Source organism: Nansenia antarctica, assembly GCF_963989245.1.
Source record: "Nansenia antarctica genome assembly, chromosome: 6".
Lineage (NCBI taxonomy): Eukaryota > Metazoa > Chordata > Actinopteri > Argentiniformes > Microstomatidae > Nansenia > Nansenia antarctica.
Window position 1 is genome coordinate 5,299,680 of NC_137676.1, and position 17,009 is coordinate 5,316,688.

At 47.4% G+C, this 17,009-nt stretch overlaps 2 protein-coding genes across 2 annotated transcripts in view; both read right to left on the minus strand.

Moving 5' to 3' along the window:
* cep104 (centrosomal protein 104) overlaps window positions 1–17,009 on the minus strand; it is a gene marked incomplete at both ends in the record, with an annotated part of 33,609 nt that overhangs the window by 14,401 nt on the left and 2,199 nt on the right. Inside the window, 7 exons of the mRNA XM_080533528.1 lie at window positions 2,374–2,547; window positions 6,544–6,711; window positions 7,443–7,658; window positions 9,280–9,528; window positions 11,504–11,659; window positions 13,879–14,047; window positions 15,112–15,188. Coding sequence (XP_080389654.1) covers window positions 2,374–2,547; window positions 6,544–6,711; window positions 7,443–7,658; window positions 9,280–9,528; window positions 11,504–11,659; window positions 13,879–14,047; window positions 15,112–15,188 — 1,209 coding nt within the window. The remainder of the gene's footprint in view (window positions 1–2,373; window positions 2,548–6,543; window positions 6,712–7,442; window positions 7,659–9,279; window positions 9,529–11,503; window positions 11,660–13,878; window positions 14,048–15,111; window positions 15,189–17,009) is intronic.
* LOC308160063 (cytochrome P450 2J2-like) overlaps window positions 1–17,009 on the minus strand; it is a 57,938-nt gene that overhangs the window by 5,236 nt on the left and 35,693 nt on the right. The gene's annotated exons all lie outside the window — the stretch shown is intronic.

The following is a 17,009-nucleotide window of genomic DNA, read 5'->3' on the forward strand; positions in this document are numbered from 1 at the left end:
GTGTGAACATACAGGCGCAACACCCACACAGTATTGGCTGACGCACACGCACTAAGACCTAGTCAAAAACATGACATAGTTGCGCACGTGCACGTGCACACACCCACACCCACACCCACAACCACACCCTTTCTTTGCTTACACTCAAAATCATGACCACACAACTGAGATGGTTGCATGCATGCACGCAATCATACACACACCCACCCACACACACACCCCCACACACACACACACACACACACACTTTCTTTGCTTACACTCAAAAACATGACCACACAACTGAGATGGTTGCATGCATGCACGCACGTATGCAAGCCCCCCACACACACACACTCACACTCACACTCACACTCACACTCACACTCACACTCACACACACCCGCACCCTTTATTTGCTTACACTCAAAAACATGACCACACAACTGAGATGGCTGCATGCATGCACGCACGCACACACACACTTTCTTTGCTTACACTGTACATTACACTCCCTCACACTCTCTCTTTAACACACACACGCTGTGTTCCTGGAGAGACTCTGAGGGGGGAGTCCAAGTCCCTCCAGATGAGTACAACATGGGGCTTGTTACCCCCCCCCACCATCACCTTTAGCTCCCCCTCCATACCCAGCTGCGTGTGTATACAGTTAGGTCCATATATATTTGGACACTGACAGAACTTTCGTTATTTTAGCTGTTTACCAAGACATATTCAAGTTACGGGCTTAAAAGTCCAGACTCTCAGCTTTAATTTGAGGGTATTCACGTCCAAATTGGAGGAAGGGTTTAGGAATTACAGCTCTTTAATACCTAGCCGCCCCCGAGGGGCCAAAAGTAATTGGACGACAGCTGTTTCATGGACAAATATGGGTTGTATAGATAGATAGATAGATAGATAGATAGATAGATAGATAGATAGATAGATAGATAGATAGATAGATAGATAGATAGATAGACAAAGAGACAGACAGACAGACAGACAGACAGATAGATAGATAGACAGATAGATAGATAGATAGATAGAGAGAGAGAGAGATAGATGTCATGTAGCTGAAGCTTTTATCCAATGCAACTTACATTGCAGTGAGTGAATACATTTATGTTTTTTGTATATATGGTCACAGGAGGAATCGAACGCTCAACCTAAGTGTTGTTAGCGCCGTGCTCTACCAACTGAGCCACAGTGGACAACGTGTCTCAAAGTGTAGCTACTAGCATATGGCTAAGTTAGCACTGGGTTGGACTGAACGTGACTAACTCGGTTCCACCTTCCCAACGTCAGGTCAGGAGTAGGCAGCAGCACGCAATCAATTGTTTTGTGGAAAGATAAGACAATGGATGACATGAGCACAAAGCACAGTCTCTTTTCACAAAGTCTTAAAAGCACTTCACACTCTAAGAAAGGGACCTCGCTTCAGCCACCCACAATCAACATGTTAGCACCCCACCCAAGTGACGCATCTAGGTGACACGGCAGCCATTTTGTATCAGAAGAACGCAGTCCCACAAAATACACATTCTGAACTGTGTATCCATTCAAGCTAGCAGGCAGCTAGCATCTAGGGTTGCCAACTTTCTCACTACAAAAGATGGTGGACCACTGCACATGGCGGCGGGGAGCAGGGGGGGGGGGGGGGGTTGCAGGAATTGGCGCATATACGCTATACGTACGCATGGCGGGGGGCCTGTGATTGGATGAACAGATGGGACAAGGGAGGTCCTCCCGTATATTTATCCAGCTCAAAATACGGGACATCCCAGCTAATACTACAGGACAGCTGGCAACCCTACTAGAATATTTGTATTTATTTATTTTTATTTAATCTTTATTTAACCAGGAGGTCCCTTGAGATTATAATCTCTTTTTGGCGAGGGAGACCTGGCCAAGAAAGCACACACCAGTACCAAGTACACATTTACCAAAAACTGGAGAATTAAACAAAGCATATGCAAGCTATGTATCTCGTGTCTTTTTTCAGTTTTTTTTGTGCTATCCTACCTTTTTGCCCCATGGATATGATTTTGTTTGTGGTTTCTCTTGTCTTATTTACATGTATTAAGTGTTCTTTGTAGTGTATTGAACCTTGGCTATTGACGGGAGTGGAACTATGTACAAGCCTTCTGGGCTTCGTTCCCTCCTTGCACAGTTTTTTTTATAATTATGTGATAAATGCGCTGGTAGGCAAACTGGTAGTAGTCGCTCTGTAGAGGGCTGCAAGGGAATTTTCCTGGATGCACAGTGTACAGGTTTTTTACCGTTGCCTGCTTGCGTGTTCTGTCATCATGTGAAGCGCATTGAATCACATCTTGTGAGAAATGCGCTATACAAATAAAACTTGATTTGATTTGATTTGATTTGAAATAACCCTACCTGGATGAAGGCGGTGGCCACGGCTCGCAGCCTGGTGGCCGAGTCTCCGGTCCTGGAGACCAGGTTGGGCCAGGTCTGCTCCACGCAGTGGGCCACCTCCGCCCGGCCCAGGCCCTGGCCGGGGATCAGCTGGGTCAGCAGCAGCCGCAGCAGCTTCAGGGAGGCCTGGAACACCTGGAGGACAGAGACACGACACTCACTGAACACCTGGAGGACAGAGAGACACGACACTCACTGAACACCTGGAGGACAGAGACACGAGACTCACTGAACACCTGGAGGACAGACAGAGACACCACACTCACTGAACACCTGGAGGACAGAGAGAGACACGACACTCACTGAACACCTGGAGGACAGAGACACGACACTCACTGAACACCTGGGGGACAGACAGAGACACGACACTCACTGTACACCTGGAGGACAGACAGACACCACACTCACTGAACACCTGGAGGACAGACAGAGACACGACACTCACTGAACACCTGGAGGACAGAGAGACACGACACTCACTGAACACCTGGAGGACAGACAGAGACACGACACTCACTGAACACCTGGAGGACAGAGACACGACACTCACTGAACACCTGGAGGACAAGAGAGACACGACACTCACTGAACACCTGGAGGACAGAGACACACGACACTCACTGAACACCTGGAGGACAGAGAGACACGAGACTCACTGAACACCTGGTGGACAGACAGAGACACGACACTCACTGAACACCTGGAGGACAGAGACACACGACACTCACTGAACACCTGGGGGACAGACAGAGACACAGACTCACTGAACACCTGGAGGACAGACAGAGACACAGACTCACTGAACACCTGGAGGACAGACAGAGACACGACACTCACTGAACACCTGGGGGACAGAGACACCACACTCACTGAACACCTGGAGGACAGAGAGACACGACACTCACTGAACACCTGGAGGACAGACAGAGACACGACACTCACTGAACACCTGGAGGACAGACAGAGACACGACACTCACTGAACACCTGGAGGAGAGAGACACAGACTCACTGAACACCTGGAGGAGAGACAGAGACACGACACTCACTGAACACCTGGTGGACAGACAGAGACACCACACTCACTGAACACCTGGTGGACAGACAGAGACACCACACTCACTGAACACCTGGAGGACAGACAGAGACACCACACTCACTGTACACCTGGAGGACAGACAGAGACACGACACTCACTGTACACCTGGAGGACAGACAGAGACACGACACTGAACACCTGGGGGACAGACAGAGACACGACACTCACTGAACACCTGGGGGACAGAGACACGACACTCACTGAACACCTGGAGGACAGACAGAGACACGACGCTCACTGAACACCTGGAGGACAGACAGAGACACGACACTGAACACCTGGAGGACAGACAGAGACACGACACTCACTGAACACCTGGAGGACAGAGACACGACACTCACTGAACACCTGGAGGACAGACAGAGACACGAGACTCACTGAACACCTGGAGGACAGAGAGACACGACACTCACTGAACACCTGGAGGACAGAGAGACACGACACTCACTGAAAAGACGGTGGACGGATGTGGACGTTAGATGTGGATGGACGAACCAGATGGACCGACCTTCCGATTGCTAGCTGGCCTCTCTAACGTCTAGGCTACCACCACCACCAACCCCTGAAGACCCATCTTTTCAGGCTACATCTTGTGCCGACTGTCCCTCCCAAAGACCTCCCCCCCCCCACCAACTACCCCTCTGTAGTACAGTTCCTCTACTGTTGATAATAAAATAAAATACAAAAATAATAAGAATAATCCTTCTATCTTCTCGCATTGTGACTGCCAATGGCCCCTGGTCCTAGCATAGATGTGTGCTTATGATGACTGATGCATAGATTCACTTACATTAGACAAAAATGTACTCGCTTTGGATAAAAGTGTCTGCTAAATGTAAAAAGAAAATAAGATGCAAATGTAATGGATGAAGCTAGCTACCGAAGTGTAGCATTGCTGCATGGGAATGAAAGGGGAGTTAGCCTGGCTGGCACAGTAGCTAGCTGGCTCTTCAAGCCTGGCTGCCAGAGGTCTTTACAGTTAACAAAGCAGAAACTGAAGAAACCATGCCAGGGACATCCAGTCTAGGAATGAATGGGTGGCTGGGTGACTAAAAAACCCCGGCCTCCAGAAGAAGCTTTTCATATTGAACAGCCTCGAGTCTCGAGAACCTGGCTGCTGCAGCCTGGTAATAATCGTATAAATAAAAAATATCGCGGTAATATCAGGGTGTTTCTTTTTTTCTTTTTCTTTTTACAACCAAAATAAATCATCCTAGGGTTATTGCGGCCCTGCTTTTCCAGTGGCTCAGAAGCAGCTACGTGAGACTAGGAGAAAGTGGCTGGATATACAAGGACAGCCTTGTCATAAATGTTCTATAATGTTTGTTTAAGGGAGAGACCTCTAAGAGAGCGGTGGGAATGTGAACTGGACAGGGGGAGCATTGTTAGGGGGGCTGGGGGGGCGACGACTGTGTGCTGGCTGTGTGACTTGGTGACTAGTTGCAGTGTAAGGTATTCAGAGAACATGATTAATCAAAGATTGACTGTGATATAGACGAAAAACATATTTGTGTGTGTGTGTGTGTGTGTGTGTGGCCCAACGGTGTCACTTACCCGTTCTAGTTACCCAATCGGTTATGATTTATAATATTTGGTACTATGTTACTTTATTTTGTTAGACCCTTGGTAGGAATGGTGTGCTCGTGTTCACAAACGGTTTGTTATTATTTTAATATTTTCGATTCAAGCTTTTAATAGATGGACAACAACAGAATAAGCCTCCTGTCTACCATCCACCCACCGTTCCATATAAGCAACTAAACCAGCCGTTCGGTCCCCAGTCCACCTTGACTTGGTGTCCTTCATGTCGCTGGTGTGTCATTTTGTTATCATCATGAGATAGGCTTTATAAGCAAAGGACAAGGTCTCGTGCTTTAACTTAATCAATCACTCTTATCACAGGGAGAGACCCTAACCCTTATGAAACAACCTATTTGGATGTAGGGGGGAGTGGGGGGCATTGCAGTCCGTCATCATTAACTCAGCAAACACACAAGCCAAGATTTCGGCCTGATCCAATCAAACACTGCACTGTGGGGAAAAAAAAGGTACATTCATAGCTCCTACCCGTGAAAAATGCCCATTCATTCTATCACCCGTTCGTTCTATCACCCAATCGTTCTATCACCCGTTCGTTCTATCAATATGAGTTTAGTTTTATTTCACCAAGTAAACATAAACTGAAATAACCACAACCGAAACATGCTTCTATGTGGGACAGCAACAATATAACATGTCCTTCAGACCGAATTCCAGCTTCAGTACCGCCGCCAAAGGCAATAAACGTGGGTGTAATAATAATCCTGATACAATCATTTTTTTCAAAGTACTACATTTTGTTCAAGCGATTCAATCTGGGTGAAAAAATCTTGTTTCGAGGCACTCAATACAAATGAGTGATACTGGGTGATACTGGGTGATACTGGGTGATACTGGGTGATACTACGCCACCAACTCCGAAACCAACAACATCCAACTTCTAGTATAAAAAAGAAAGAAAGAAAGAAAGAAAGAAAGAAATGACAAATGTAGGTATTCAAATGTAATGTAGTACCTTGGTACCTGGAAGGTAAATACTTTATGACAAGGTTGGCTGGCCCTCTCTTTCTCTGAGGCGCAGTTACCACTGGAACTTGTTCGTTTTCAAGGCCATCTGTGGCAAGCTTCCTCCTTATATCTCATCTTTATTGGACTGGAGTCTTGGTACTTATGTGACCAGATCTAATAGTTGGCTTTCTCTTCGGGTACCGTATGCGCGTTCAGACCTTCAGGTAAAACAGCCTTTTTTATTGATGCCCCTAATACATGGAACTCCCTCTACCTTTAAACTCTTGGTGCAAAAACTGTATTCTACCGATTGCAATTGTCTTTATTTTTTATTTTTTTCCTTTAATCCTGTCTTGCTCACTGTTTGTTTGCCCTTGCTCACTGTTCTATTGTACACTCGACGTCACTGTAAATGAGGGTGACCTCAGTGGCTATCGAGTTTTAAATAAAGGTTTGAAATGAAATGAGTGATCTCTCTAAACTCACAGATGATACTTTGTCCAGAAGGGCCTTCTTGACCAGGAACACTGCCGCTCTTATCAGGTTCCTCAGCTCCTCCTTGGGGGTGCCAGGTGCCACGGCAGACAGCTTCTTGTAGACGGCCAGGAGGGCATCTTCTCTGTAAGACCAGGTTTTTGAATAGGCTCCAGCCACCTGAGGAGAGAGAGAGATATCTGTCAGAACTGCAGAACAGAGTCACTCCCCATCTTCCACCGGAGACTGAAGACCTCCATCTCTTCAAGCTACACCTGAACTGTCCCTCCTGAGACATCTACTACCCCCCCCCCCCCCCTGTACTGTTTCTCCTGTCATAATAATAATTTTTAAAAAATTATAATAATGGCAATGGGCTCCTGGCTTGAGCATGGATTACTTTTTCATGCTAGGACTGGTGGATAGATGATTCACTTACTTAGTCAAATGGATTTGTTTTCGTCAAAATGGATTCGCTTTGGAATAAGGCATCTGCTAAATGCCAAAAATGTAAATGTCAAATGTAAAGTTATCGGTGAGTCATCATTTGGATCAGAGGAGGGAAAGCTGACATCATCATTTTTTTTTCTTTTTTGTTGTTGCATGATTATAATCCCATAATGATATGTATTGGATGGATGGATGCCACTTTATCTGACGCTTTTATTCAAAGCGACTCAGTACATGTGGTCCCAGCGGGAATCGAACCCACAACCTATGCATTGTTAACCCCATGCTCCACCAACTGTGCCACGGGGGACCATCTTATAACATGAGAAAAATGAATGTACTTACATACGTATGTGCTGTACTACGTGCGTGTGTGCTGTATGTCCGATACAGTAGGAGCATTGTGTGTTTGGGAGAAAATGGTCTCTCTCTCTCTCTCTCTCTCTCTCTCTCTCTCTTACCAGACCATCCCCGTACACCTCGATGGGCAAGCTGGCCTCTCTCTGGGCCCTCTCTGTGAGGGGCTCTGGCTCCCCGGTCACCCCAGGGCCACGGGGGGTACCCAGGGGAGAGGGGGGCGGGGGGGAGTCATCGGGCTGGCTCAGGGGTGTCTCCCCCAGCCTCTCCTTCCTCTGCAGGGTAGGCAGGGGTCTCTCGTCGTAAGGCAGGGCGGTGACCTGTGGGAGTGGTGATTCAATGCAACATAATATAAGATCGCTTGCTTCCTGTTGTTTTCAGACCACTTTCCCCCCCCCCATTAAACAAGGTAGGAGATACTCTCGCCTTACTCTACATGATTATTTGGCTTGTACCACATTTTTTGTTGTTGTTCTTTAATTCTGAAAGATTTAAATAAATGTCAACGTTGTTGAAAATCAATGACACATCACTCGCTAGTCAAGCCAAAATATTGCAATGCAATGGATTCGGTGAGTAATCCACTACTACTACCTAGTTAACTATAACACTACTACCTAGTGGGGATTACTCACCGAATCCATTTTTTCCAGGATCCATAGATCCGGGACTACGTATTCATAAAACATTCGGGGCGAGAGCCCCAGACGCTCAGGCCTAACCACATCACTGATACACAGCGTATGTATATAGGCCAGATAAGGCCGAACAACGTCACTGGAACAGCGTATGTATATACAGTAGGTAAGATAAGGACAACAGACTCTATGAATAGACTCGCTATGAATAACTCATGACTAATAATAGAAGGTCATTGATTTGAAAAGAGTGACTGATCACACTTTCGACCACAGAACGATTTAGCTTTCACTGACTTTCGGTCGTTGAATATATCATGAGTTACACTACTCCAGTGTAAGTGTAATAATAAGACAGCCAAATGTACATTTCTCTAAGTCCAACTCTGTCCAGCCAACTGGCATGGTGCTCGTATGGTCCTGTAAAAGGCTAAAAGCCTGGTCTTCCAGCCAGGTTGGCACACACCTGAAGTCACCCAAGTGTTTCACACTTTTTAATTAAATTCTGAAATTCAACCTGGAAGGGCTGGTCACACTGGTGAGTAAACCATCAAAGCTTGGTCATAATCCTACATGTACCAGTGTCCCAGACACAGAAGCACCAGCTTATGAGTAAGGGTGGGTGGGGGGGGGGGGGGGGGGTGGGGGGGGGTGGTGGTATATGTTTGGGTTTGGAGTGATATTATGTGCTTTATTGTTCAATTCATGTCAGGGGGAAGGTTGTGCAAACAATAGCTCAGAAAAGTGCTTAATGTTTAGCACAGAATCAATATTGCGCACGTTATATTAAACACCGGTTTTGTAACCTGCAATGTTCGAACTCAAGAGTGGTTCCACACCCTTTGTGTGCAGGGGTTGTTTTTGTTTAGGACGAGGTAAAATAAATATTTGATCACTTGTGAAATGAGGGAACATGGTGGTGCATGTGTATTCATAGTAACTTACAATACCATTGGTGTAAACATTAACTAGAGAGCTATTTGAACTCTATTTAGCTATTTGAACTATATTTAGCTATTTGAGCTATTTGAACTCTATTTAGCTATTTGAACTCTATTTGAACTCTATTTACCTATTTGAACTCTATTTAGCTATTAGAGCTATTTGAACTCTATTCAGCTATTAGAGCTATTTGAACTCTATTTACCTATTAGAGCTATTTGAACTCTATTTAGCTATTTAGCTATTTGAACTCTATTTAGCTATTAGAGCTATTTGAACTCTATTTAGCTATTTAGCTATTTGAACTCTATTTAGCTATTAGAGCAATTTGAACTCTATTTAGCTATTAGCGGGGACTCACGTCTATCCTGGGCACGGCTGGGTGGGAGCGGGGTGTGGGTGTGGGGGTCTGGTACCGTGGCAGCAGGGGGCTGACAGGTTTTGGGGTGACCTGCTCAGGCACCAAGGGCGTGGGCTCCGGTTTCCTCCCCCTCCTTGTCGTCGTCGTCGTCTCCGTGGCAACCCTGCCGTTGAGCCCTGCTGGCTGGCGACCGGGGGAGGGGGGTGACTGTGGAGGGTCCTCGCGCGGTGACGCCTCCCCCCCCGTCATCTACAGGTGACAATGAGAGAGAGGAGGAGGGAGGGGCTCCCGTCAAACACCTGCTTCCCCCCCCCCTGTACCTTGTAGAGGGTGTCAGGGTTTAAATACTTTATATGCAGGAGGAGGGGTTTCAAAAGGCTGTTGTGAAGAACACTTTACAGAGACAGAGCACCTTCAAAGAAGACGACATTTCACAAGATGATGGTGTGTGTATATAAACTACAGGTGGGATTAGGTTTACGCTATATCAACATTTTCTTATTCACGATATTACTTTCGAAAATACCTTGATGTTTTTGTGACCCAATGTGTTAGGTATACAAGATAATAATAAGAAAAATAAAAGAACTTGACTTGACTGCTACACTTGCTCTTAGTTGGAGATGAAGGCTTTTTATTTTTAAACTCAAAGATGTTATCCAACTTTCTCATTGGATATCACCCTTCATCCACCACCCCCCCCTCACACACCCAAAACTCATTCCATTCAGGCACGCCTCACTTCAGACTGTGACGAGAGCATGGAAGTACCTACTGCCACATCAAAAGAAGGCCACTTGGGGATCGCACAAGCCGTCATAAGGCAGGGCGGTGACCTGTGGGAGTTGTGATTCAATGCAACATGATATAAGATCGCTTGTTTCCTGTTGTTTTCAGACCATTTATTTTTCCCTCGTTAAACAAGCCAATCAGAGCTGCACAACAGTAAACCAACTTTTCTTTATTTTATTTTTTTAATGTTGGGGTTAGGGTTAGTAATGAGAATGTTTTTTGAGAGTGTTTTTTGAGGAAATGGTCTAGGCTTCCCACAAATGGTCTAGCGGTTATGAATCCTTCCTTGTTGTTTTGTTGGACTGGTGATCTGAAGGTCATGAGTTCACATCCCACTTGGGAACACCACCACTAGTGTGCCCTTGTCAGACTGACTGTGTCCATGTCCAACCACTGACCACTGAACCACTGACCGTGCCCTGACCACTGAACCACTGACCGTGCCCTGACCACTGACCGTGCCCATGTCCAGCTGAACCACTGACAGACTGACCGTGCCCTGACCACTGACCGTGCCCATGTCCAGGAGGTGGTGGACCTCCAGCTGAACCACTGACCGTGCCCTGACCACTGACCACTGACAGACTAACCATGCCCTGACCACTGACCACTGACCGTGCCCATGTCCAGGAGGTGGTGGACCTCCAGCTGAACCACTGACCGTGCCCTGACCACTGACCACTGACAGACTAACCATGCCCTGACCACTGACCACTGACCGTGCCCTGACCATTGACCACTGACCACTGACCATGCCCTGACCACTGAACCACTGACCGTGCCCTGACCACTGACCATGCCCTGACCACTGACCACTGACCATGCCCTGGAGGTGGTGGACCTCCAGCTGAACCAGTGACCACTGACCGTGCCCATGTCCACTGACCACTAACCACTGACCGTGCCCTGACCACTGACCGTGCCCTGACCACTGAACCACTGACCGTGCCCTGACCACTGCACCACTGACCGTGCCCTGACCACTGCACCACTGACCGTGCCCTGACCACTGACCGTGCCCTGACCACTGCACCACTGACCGTGCCCTGACCACTGACCACTGACCATGCCCTGGAGGTGGTGGACCTCCAGCTGAACCACTGACCACTGACCGTGCCCATGTCCACTGACCACTAACCACTGACCGTGCCCTGACCACTGAACAACTGACCATGCCCTGACCACTGCACCACTGACCGTGCCCTGACCACTGCACCACTGACCGTGCCCTGACCACTGACCACTGACCATGCCCTGGAGGTGGTGGACCTCCAGCTGAACCACTGACCACTGACCGTGCCCATGTCCACTGACCACTAACCACTGACCGTGCCCTGACCACTGAACAACTGACCATGCCCTGACCACTGCACCACTGACCGTGCCCTGACCACTGCACCACTGACCGTGCCCTGACCACTGCACCACTGACCGTGCCCATGTCCAGGAGGTGGTGCAGTTCCAGCTGCTGGTAGACGGTCCTCCTGTACTCCTCCATCTGGTCCTTCTTCCTCCTGGCCGTGTCGTAGTCCTCCTTCTCTATGGCGCTCCTCTTCTCCACCTCATAACGCCCCAGCCGCTCCCCTACCTACCCCACAGTCTCACACAGGGAGGGGGGGGGAGGGGGGGGGGGAGAGAGGGAGGGGGAGAGAGAGAGGGAGGGGGAGGAGAGAGAAAGAAAGAGAGACAGAGTGTGTGCAGGTGGGGGGGGGGGGGAAAGAAAGAGAGACGGAGTGGGGGGGGGAGGGGGAGAGAGAGGGGGAGGGGGAGAGAGAGGGGGAGTGAGAGAAAGAGAGACAGAGACAGAGTGGAAGGGAGGAGGGAGAGAGGGAGGGGGAGAGAGAGAGAAAGAAGGAGAGACAGAGTGGGGGGGGGGGGGGAGAGAGATTACTTTATTTTTTTATGATGACTGACGGATAGATTCACTTACTTAAGACAAACGTAGTTGTTATAAGTCGCTTGGATTAAAGGCGTCTCGCTAAAGGCCAAAACTGTCATGTAAAAACATGGAATCAGAAATGGTTCATTGCCACGTTCACAGAGAACCACGGTAATCCCACCGACATTTACGACCTGGATATATGACCGCAAGTTCCAGGAAGTCAAGTTGTGTCGTTTTACGAGGAAATTCCATATAGCTGAACCAAGTTGCTAATACGGTGCCAGGCAACAACACCGCACCAACTGCTAATTTGGCAGACAGTTCAATGGCACATCACCCGTCTCCTCAGTCTCGCCAGTCAGGCAATGTATCGTATGACAAAGGGATAATGTGTTGATGTGTGTGTTATGAACAACAAACAATTTTCAGCTTGACCACCTTGGCAACGGCAGTGTATGCGATGCTCATTGGCCAGGATAGGCCTGTTGGATGGGGAAGGAGGGAGGGGGGGGGCGGGGAGGAGGGGGAGGAGAGAGACACGGGGGACAAGACACTGTTCTTTGGTTACAGGGACGCTTGTGGTCTGACAGAAAACAGAAAGAAACCACTCACGGACCATCTTCGCAGCTGTTGGATAGCTATCAAGTATTCATGGTTGGTATGGTGACCGTGTACACATAGGTGATTGGTAACAGGAATCTGAACAATGTTTAACGGCTACGGTTACAGATACTGACAGAAATCAGGCGGCGTCGTTAAGAAAGTGAAAATTAAACGAGGTACCTACCGACACAAAGACCTTGATATTAGCTAAATGTGAATATTTTAAAATGTAAAAAATGCAGCAATGTCTGTTGCTATTGATCAAAAAAATATTTAAACGTTGTCTAGCTTTGTGGCCCTCCTAACCCCGACTACCACCTTGGCGTTTCATCAGGATCTAAAGAAACTGGATAGCTTTTGCCCATATGGTAACAACCACCTGGTCCCTCTGGGATTTTCCACCATACGGCTTACACCTATCCAATTTCTGTCAGGTCTACGTCATTGCCAAGGGGGGGTGGGGGGGGGGGGGGGTATTGTGCATGCATTCCTTTTTGTGAATAGTTGAGTTTCACCCACTTGAAGACAAACAGGGACGTGAAACCTGCATGTAAACCCTGTGGGCCCAGTGGTCCAGTTTCCAGGACTGACAATGGGACAATGGGATTGAGGCCAAGAGTAGGGTTAATCTGGGTCCAAGGAACCAGCTCAGCGAGTAAACGGACCTTATATAGCGCCTTTATCCAAAGCACTTTACAACGGCCTCTCATTCACCCATTCACACACACATTCACAAACCAATGGCGGCAAGCTACCATGCAAGGCGCCGGGCCCGCTCACTGGGAGCAATTTGGGGTTCAGTGTCTTGCCCAAGGACACTTCGACATGTGGCCAGCCGGGGCTCGAACTGCCGATCTGCCGACCTTGCGATCATTAGACAGCGGCTCTACCTCCTGCGCCACAGCCGCCCAAACTTAGTAAACGGACCTTCTGCAGGTCAGCTGAAGTTAGTAAACGGACCTTCTGCAGGTCAGCTGAACTCAGTAAACGGACCTTCTGCAGGTCAGCTGAACTCAGTAAACAGACCTTCTGCAGGTCAGCTCAACTTAGTAAACGTACCTTCTGCAGGTCAGCTGAACTCAGTAAACGGACCTTCTGCAGGTCAGCTGAACTCAGTAAACGGACCTTCTGCAGGTCAGCTGAACTCAGTAAACGGACCTTCTGCAGGTCAGCTGAACTCAGTAAACGGACCTTCTGCAGGTCAGCTGAACTCAGTAAACGGACCTTCTGCAGGTCAGCTGAAGTTAGTAAACGTACCTTCTGCAGGTCAGCTGAAGTTAGTAAACGGACCTTCTGCAGGTCAGCTCAGTGAGTAAACGTACCTTCTGCAGGTCGGCGATAGCCTGCTTGAGTGTCTTGGCCAGGTCGTATCTCTCCAGGTGGACCATTTCCTGTTTCCTGTCGTCCAGCAGGCGGATGATGTGGGCCACCTCGGGGTCCTGGTACATGTCGAAGGCCAGGTCGTCCAGGGGCGAGATGGACTCACACTTACTACGGGACAGACACAAGGTTAGACAGTGTTTAACATAGAGAGACACCAGGTTAGACTTTCGTCATTACTACCCCCAGCACTGTGTCTCCTACGACACCTGCTTTTCCCCTATACTATGCCTCCTAAGACTTCGACTGCCCCCCCTTGTACTGTCTCTCCAGTGCCCCCCCTGTACTGTCTCTCCAGTGTCTATTAATAAAAAAAAATATATATAATAATAATAAAAAATAAAAAAATCTTTCTTTCTTTCTTTCTTTCTTCTTCTATCACGACGACTGCCAATGGCCCCTGGCCTGAGCTAGATCACTCTTCCTGCTAGAACTGGTGAATTGATGATTCACTTGCTTAGTCAAATGTATCGATTGTAAATCGCTTCGGAATAAGGCGTCTGCAAAATGCCAAAAACATTTACTATGGGAGAGACACCAGGTTATAGGCAGATGGATGGGGGAAAAAAGCCTTGGCCTTCGGTTTCCAAATATTGTATTTTTGGATTAAAAAATAGTTTTAATACCATTGGACAGGTAGTGGAAATATCCCTTCTTGTACTAACTAACTAACTAACTACCCTTCTCGTGGCTAACTGACAAGTTTATACTTTCCATTCTTTCTATTCCTAAGCCTGTTATCTATCGTCAACAAACCCGGAGAGAGAGAAACCCACTTGAAAATTGCAAAACAAGCTCTGGGTTAATGGTTATCTGAACGTCATTTGTCACAACCGCGGCTTCACCACCAAGACGACCGGGCTTGGCTTCTTGGCGCAGGAGGTAGAGCCGGTGTCTAATAGATTGCAGGGTTGGCAGATCGGCGGTTCGAACCCCGGGTAGCCGCCACATGTCGAGGTGTCCTTGGGCAAGACACTGAACCCCAAAATTGCTCCCAATGAGCGGGCCGGCCGGCCGGCGCCTTGCATGGTAGCTTGCTGCCATTGGTGTGTGAATGTGTGTGTGAATGGGTAAATGAGAGGCTGTTGTAAAGCGCTTTGCAATAAGGCGGGTCATTTACCATTTACCATTTACCAGGTCATTTACCATTTATCATGTAATTCTTCATCCCTTACCCCATGTAGGTCCCGTCCAGGGCGGTCTCATGCTGACTGCTGTTGAGGTAGTGTTCAATCAGCTGCTCTCTGCTGGGCTGAGGGACAAAAAGCACAGCTACAATTACTCACTCTGGTAATGACAGGCCACGCTACACCAGCCACACCAGCCATGTCATCTGCTGACTGCTGAGTTAAAACATAACTGTGGAGAGGGCTCCTCATTACACACACAGGCAGGCATGGGCCGCGTCGGAGCAAGAACCCAACAGTAACACTTGAAGTAAATGATGAATATCGAGGTTTATACTTCATTCTAATAGAAATAGACAGGCAGACAGACAGAGAGACAGACAGACAGAGAGAGAGAGAGAGACAGAGAGACAGACAGACAGATAGACAGACAGATAGACAGACAGATAGACAGACAGAGACAGAGAGACAGACAGAGACAGAGAGACAGAGAGAGAGACAGATAGACAGACAGAGACAGAGAGACAGAGAGACAGAGTGACAAACAGACAGACAGACGGACAGACACACTATAACTACAGTATACATCTGTAGATATAACGTTAGGTAATATAGGGGCCATAGGTGAGACCACAAGTCCACAGGTAAACAGTATCTGAGGTAAGTAGTCTACCACGGGTTTATTCCTAACATAAACACATGCTACATCTACAGAGACAGTCCTTGTACTGTCCACGCATGTATCCTATCTAACATCTAACCCTAACCCTAACGCCCCTCCTTAAACCTCAACATGCTGCTCTATAGACTAGCTAAGATAAGCTTCACCCTTAGAAAACCACACAACACTGACCAGCAGCAGCAGCAGCACAACACTAAACCCCCCTGAGAGATAACCGACCAACCCCCCCCCCCCCCCGGACTGTGAGACAGAGAGAGTGACACTGGCTGCAGTGGCGGAGGTGCTTAGTGGAGTGGGATTAGTGGGCAACAATGTGGAGCCTGTTTCAGCGGAATCTTGCCTCTCTCTGTGTCGGAGAGGGAGGCTGGCCGCCCTCCTCCAGGGCACGTCCATCCACAGTTCTATCTGATTACACGAGGCCCAGGCCTCCTCTGTGATTACACTGCTGCTCTCCCAAGGCTGATTACCACATTCCTGCCCAGCACCCCGGCACCATAAACACACACCCGACCGACCGCACACTTACATACATACATACATACATACATACATACATACATACATACATACATACACACATACATACACACATACACACACACACACACACACACACACACATACATACACACATACATACATACATACATACATACATACACACACACATACATACATACATACATACATACATACATACACACATACATACACACATACACACACACACACACACACACACATACATACACACATACATACATACATACATACATACATACATACATACATACATACATACATACATACATACATACATACACACATACATACACACATACATACATACATACATACATACACACACACACACACACACACAATATCAGTTAGATCAGTGCGTTTAAATGTGTATACTGGTCGATAATACTAAATAAAAAATGATTGTATTTGATTAATAATTGACATATTGTTATGGTTAGGGAGAGCGCTCTTGTTCCGTATTGGCTCTTCTGCATTACAAATGAATGAGTTTGAATTACTAGATTTATTTTATTTGTATTTTTTTTATTACTTTAATTTGCTATTGGCTAGAACTTCAAATGCAATGGGTTACCATGACTACCTATAGACATGAAAGTAAATATGTCAATGCAACATCTGTCAGTTGCAAATAAGTGCATAATAGGCAACCCCAAACACACAAACACAATCACAACAGCACCATCTGGTGAATAACAGTAGTACTACACGTTCAACAATC